The following is a 5,325-nucleotide window of genomic DNA, read 5'->3' as shown; positions in this document are numbered from 1 at the left end:
TAACTATCTTTCATTGAGGAATTATATGCCAGTCTTTATAAGAATTGACTCATCTAAACCTCACAAGAAGAAAGTTTTCTTGCTGCCCAGGTTGATGCATGTATTAATTGGCAGAGCCAGGGTTTGAACCCAAGGCTGCCAAATACATGCCCTTAAGTACTATGCCATGGGAATTTTGGATTAACTCCTCACTAAAAATATTACCTTGTTTTCCTTTTATATAATTCGAAGATATATTCAGATAAATAACTGTATTAATGATTAATTTAGATTTTCTTTCTGGAAACTTTTGTAAACTCTTATGTAAAATGTAATTTATACATTTCCCTTTGGCACTACAAGGATGAACCCATCACAAGATTTCTTGCTAGTCAGCACCATTCTCCACCTAAAAGTGCTTTCACATCCACATCTTTGTTTGCTTTTTTCCCTTAGTGCATATAGAAAACTGCTTGAATAATGCATATTACTTTCTATATTCTCTCTAGAGAATGTTGCATACTTAAGTCATCAAGATAATTCCTGGTACAGAATCAGAAGTTAAAAAACAAACAAACAACAAAAAAAAACTTCACCTGTAAATACTTAGATTAGTAGTCAATGTCTAAATATTTTGAATAAACCCAAAAACTTATGTAAAAATCTGTTATTCATCACATAGTACCTATCAAATAAGAGAGTAGAAAACCCAAGTTTTTTTTCCCTCTTCCCCATTAAAACAGCTTTTCAGGATTTCATCACAAAAGAAGCTGAGTGAGTGAAGGTCTTCTGGTTGTACTGCTGCCTCCCCTTTGACATTAATGTGGTGATCATGCCTGTCTCCTTCTGTTACCTGACCACTAGCCAATATCCATTCTGAAAATTATACCCTTTATGCCTTTTTTCAAGTCCTATCTTTGCATTCATCTCTACTATTGACAACAAACCACATTGTTGAATAGTATTAAGTTCCCCCTATTGTTTTCCTGTCATCACTGTATTCTTCCAAGTTAGAGGATATAACTGGCTCCACCAGGAAATAAAATAGAGGTCACTGCAGTAGCAGTGACTTCCAAGCTGTGTGCTAAATTTAGCTGTCCAATACTTTCCACTCTAATGAAAACTGTGAACTACAATTATGGAATGTTGGAACAGAATGGGAGTGTAAAGGTCATCAAGTCCAATCTTCTCATGTTTTTGATGGAGGATTTGCTGGTGGCCATGGAACATGTTAATGGTGGAGATGGAACTTGAACTAAGATCTGCTCAGACCCAGAGCTGTACTGTCCTCACTACACCACAAATGTTCTGCCTTCTATGATCAGTCTAAACTAACCAGATCTCATAGCATAAATATAGCTGATATTATTGGTTGTGGCTTGTCCTCCATGGCCATTCATCTATTTGGTGTCCGAGTGTGAAATAACGAAGGTGTCTGGCTTAGAAGTTGTTACAAGAGAAATGAAATGATTTCATACCCAAACCCTGCCCCCAACTCTAAAAACATCCTGCTTGATGTTCATCAATAATGAATGGCCCATCCCTGCAATACTCAGAGGGAGCTTACATTGCACTTTTGAGCAGCCGGTTAGTAATGTATAGTGGATAGAGCTTTCTTTCAAATCCCAGGGCAGCGGATCCTTCAAGGCTAGCATTGCATTTTCAATTAGCTGCTGAGTGAATGCTTGGCATGTGTATCAGTGAAGAGGCACACAATTAGCGTAGTGTTCCTTTCTGTATTGTGCTGAGGGGATCTAAGAGATTGGTGGGGTAACCATCAAGCCAGGCATCGCTGTGAATGTTGAAGAAGGGAGTTGCTCAGACCTTGCATCTTCACTTGCACTCTGGAATTACAGCTTTATTACGAAGCACTCTGTGTGGCTCAGTGGATGTGCCTGAGGAAACGGCACGAACACCACTTGGGGTTAGCCTTTCTGAGCTTGTCACATCTCTAATTCTCATCATTACCATGGAGCCCAACAGTCCCAAAAAGATACAATTTGCTGTGCCTTTATTCCAGAGCCAGATAGCACCTGAAGCGGCAGAACAGGTGAGTAAAATTGGGTTTGGACTAATTCCTGTTCAGGAGGTAATAGAAATATTCCTGCTATTAATGGAAAGGTTCTTTACCTCTTGAATTAGCCTAACTTTGTGACATTCAGGATGTGTAAATAAGAAATCAGTTGGTTTCTAAAGCTACTTGTATTTGAGTTGCTTGGGGGAACTGTTGGCTAAAATGCAGCACTTCATTTAATACAAAATTAGAACCCATTAGGGAGAGATGATACTATTAGAAATACATGATTGGATTCATAAATCTGTTATTTTTTGCTCATTAAGATACATTTCTACCTTTAGAGCAACTTTTACAAAATTATTAAAGTTAGCAACACTTTACTTCATTATTGAGCATATAAAATGATTGATTTATTAATAGGATCATTAAATCTTAAAATAAATTCAGATTAATCCTAACATTTAATTTTAATTTTTTTTGGTAGACCCAGTCATTATAATATGTTTAATATATGATAGATAGGTATATGTATAATTTTTAAATTGTAGGTATATGTATAATTTTTAAATTGTTTTACTCAGCTATTACAGATAATATTTTAAAGTTTTCTGTATGTTTTTTCCTTGCCTAATATTGGTTTATCTCTAGATCACCATTCATATTCAGATTCACTTAGACTCTTGATGCAGTGGCATCACTTAAAAGATCCTTTGTGGTTGAGTTACAAATGTAGGGAAGGCAAAGCAATGTACAGGGACGTCAACCTAATCATTCATTCCTTAAAACCTAAATTATTCCTGAAACCTTTTCCAAATATTTGATACAAAAAACGTTAAAATATTTATTAAATCTGAGACTCATAACTTCCTAGGATTTTTTTTTTTTTTTACCATCTTAGGTTGATCCATTTAGACTCAACCCAGATAAATATAACTTTGAATCTGTATTTATGCTGAATGGGGTACTGCTTCTATCTTGGACAGGTTAATATTACTCTCTACACTACTGACACATACTTAGGGAATTTACCCATAAATGCTTATATTAAGGAAATAAAGGATATCAGAATCAAGAAATTCTAACCATAATATGCTGCTGCAATTCTTTAGATAAAAAAACAAACTTTTATTTTAATAGATTACATATTCTAATAAGATTCATATTCACTCTTTATTTGTTGATTTATTTTAAATATTTTACTAGAAAATAAAAAAGCTAACAATATTCATTGAAATTTGAATCTCATGCTGTTAATTTAACTGTGATATCTGCTAGAAATAGACTTCCAAGCTCTTCTTACCCCATTTAGAGATAAGGGTAATGGATCTTGAAAGCATCACTATTATTATGAGGCTCTAAGAGAGCCATTAACATAAGCATGTCATCCCAGTACCTTCACTGTAAATTAACTTTCAGTTGCATCATTTGATTATGGGTTGTTTTTTTTTTCTGCAAACATTGTTGCTATTGTCAAAGAAGATGATACTAATATCGGACAGTTCTACTGTCTGACTTCCTGTTATTCCAAAATAAAATCAGTAAGCACCTACTGTGTATCCTCTGGAAGTCTGCTTTTGTATGTTGGAAAAAGATGAGGATATGCTGGCTTTGCAAACTGTAGAGTAACCTGGGGCAGTGTCTGGCTCTCACTAACATGGGCTGGGCCTTTGTTTTTCACAGATCAGGAAAAGAAGACCTACACCAGCATCCCTTGTGATTCTCAATGAACACAACCCCCCAGGTAAAGAAGCATGATGTCTTTCACACTGATGGAACATAGTAGAATTGTTCAAAGAATATCAAACAGCATGTCATCACCAAAAGATTTCAATTTAGGGTTTCAGTTAGCAATACTCTAACAAGCTAATTTATAAAATGAATCATAAACACAACTGGAAGTAATTGTTATGGGAATTATTTTAACTAATAGCTTGCTTTTCCTTAAGAATGACACAATGGTGATGAAATGCTGTGCAGTGTTTTGTTAGCATTGGCTGTCATGTGTTCAGGTGTTTATATGGAATCTGGTTCAGTGCTTACTAATGAGACTGGTGGAATGCTGTTTAATTAGGTTTCCAAGCTCAAATTATAGTCCTAGAGATGTGTATATCTTTCCAGAGTAGGTTTTTTATTTATGAAAGACTGACATGGGGTGGGCAATAATAGAGCAGTGCTGGCTGCAGCTTTGCTGCTGATGTCATCTCTGAATAATACAACTGACAAGTAACCCGATAAATTTTCAACACTGACCATTTGAGAGCCATTCTGAAAGGTCACATGCATTTGTTGAGGTGAAGTGATTTTCCATTACTTGTAAAAAGTAAAACTGCATTACTATACCTGATAAAGGACTATGATCTGTAGTGGTGATGTGATTTTTGTAACACACACACATTATTTACTTATTGAGTGGGGAGATTTTAATCTTACATTTAAGTGCTGCCTATAGAAATACAAGTAGGTTAGGAAGGGTCATGGCATTAATTTGTAATCAGGAAGAACCTGAAGTTGGTTTTTTTGCAGGTATAAACAATAATGGGTGGACAAAAGAGTTTGAATAGTGGAAACATAATACATCTAATAATAGGTTATAGTGAATGATCTAAGAATACCAGGATGAAGTAGTCCTTGGCTTTTTCAGACTCTTTTCTAACTAGAGAGACATATACAAAATAAAATTCAAATAGAATATTCATCATTGAGCCCAAATGCAGACATTTTTAGCTGATGGGAAATAAGTAAGCTAACTTATTTCTGCTGAAAACAAAGAATTATAATTTGATCCTGTTTTTATAGTGCATTTAATAATTATTTTCAAATATATTATCTGAATAAATGTCAGCTTACTTATATTTGGTTGAATAAGAGGTATAAATGGTATGTACTTATACTTTATAAATAAATATATAATGATGGAGTTAATTTTTTTTCCCATCCTCTGATTTCTGTGACTGTCAACTGGGGCCAGTCATTGGATATAATTTTATTGCAATTTTCCATCACTTCCTTGCTCACAGTGGCAGACATTTCTGTGATGTCCTTAAACTTTCCTTTTCATGTCAACCGGGAAGAGAGCTGCCCAATTTGATTTCTAGTGCCCTACTTCCTAGAGTGGCTCAGAATTCTGCAGGTATTGTTACTGTTTGACCATAGTAAAGTCATGTATGTGACCTTCATAGCTCTCATTTGAACCCTGTCAAAATAGTAACTATTGTTTGTTGACTGCCATTTTTTGAATTAGCTGAACTTAATAAGCAATGACCTTATTAAGTTAAAAAGAAAAGACATTTTGATCCCCATTTTATAAATGAGGGGAAAAAAACTTGGAT

The 5,325-nt window shown here is 34.8% G+C and overlaps 1 protein-coding gene across 1 annotated transcript; it reads left to right on the top strand.

Moving 5' to 3' along the window:
- The first annotated feature begins 1,679 nt into the window (after positions 1 to 1,679).
- Positions 1,680 to 3,751, top strand: LOC103272990. Its single transcript, XM_008070460.2, has 2 exons — positions 1,680 to 2,029; positions 3,677 to 3,751. Exons 1-2 carry the CDS (start codon positions 1,778 to 1,780, stop codon positions 3,749 to 3,751), a joined length of 327 nt encoding a protein of 108 aa, XP_008068651.2. The 5' UTR covers positions 1,680 to 1,777.
- The last annotated feature ends 1,574 nt before the right edge of the window (positions 3,752 to 5,325 follow it).

This window comes from Carlito syrichta, unplaced genomic scaffold, assembly GCF_000164805.1.
Source record: "Carlito syrichta isolate Samal-C Ts95f unplaced genomic scaffold, Tarsius_syrichta-2.0.1 Scaffold313431, whole genome shotgun sequence".
In the NCBI taxonomy this organism is placed as follows: Eukaryota; Metazoa; Chordata; class Mammalia; order Primates; family Tarsiidae; genus Carlito; species Carlito syrichta.
This window is presented reverse-complemented; position numbering and strand designations above follow the sequence as displayed.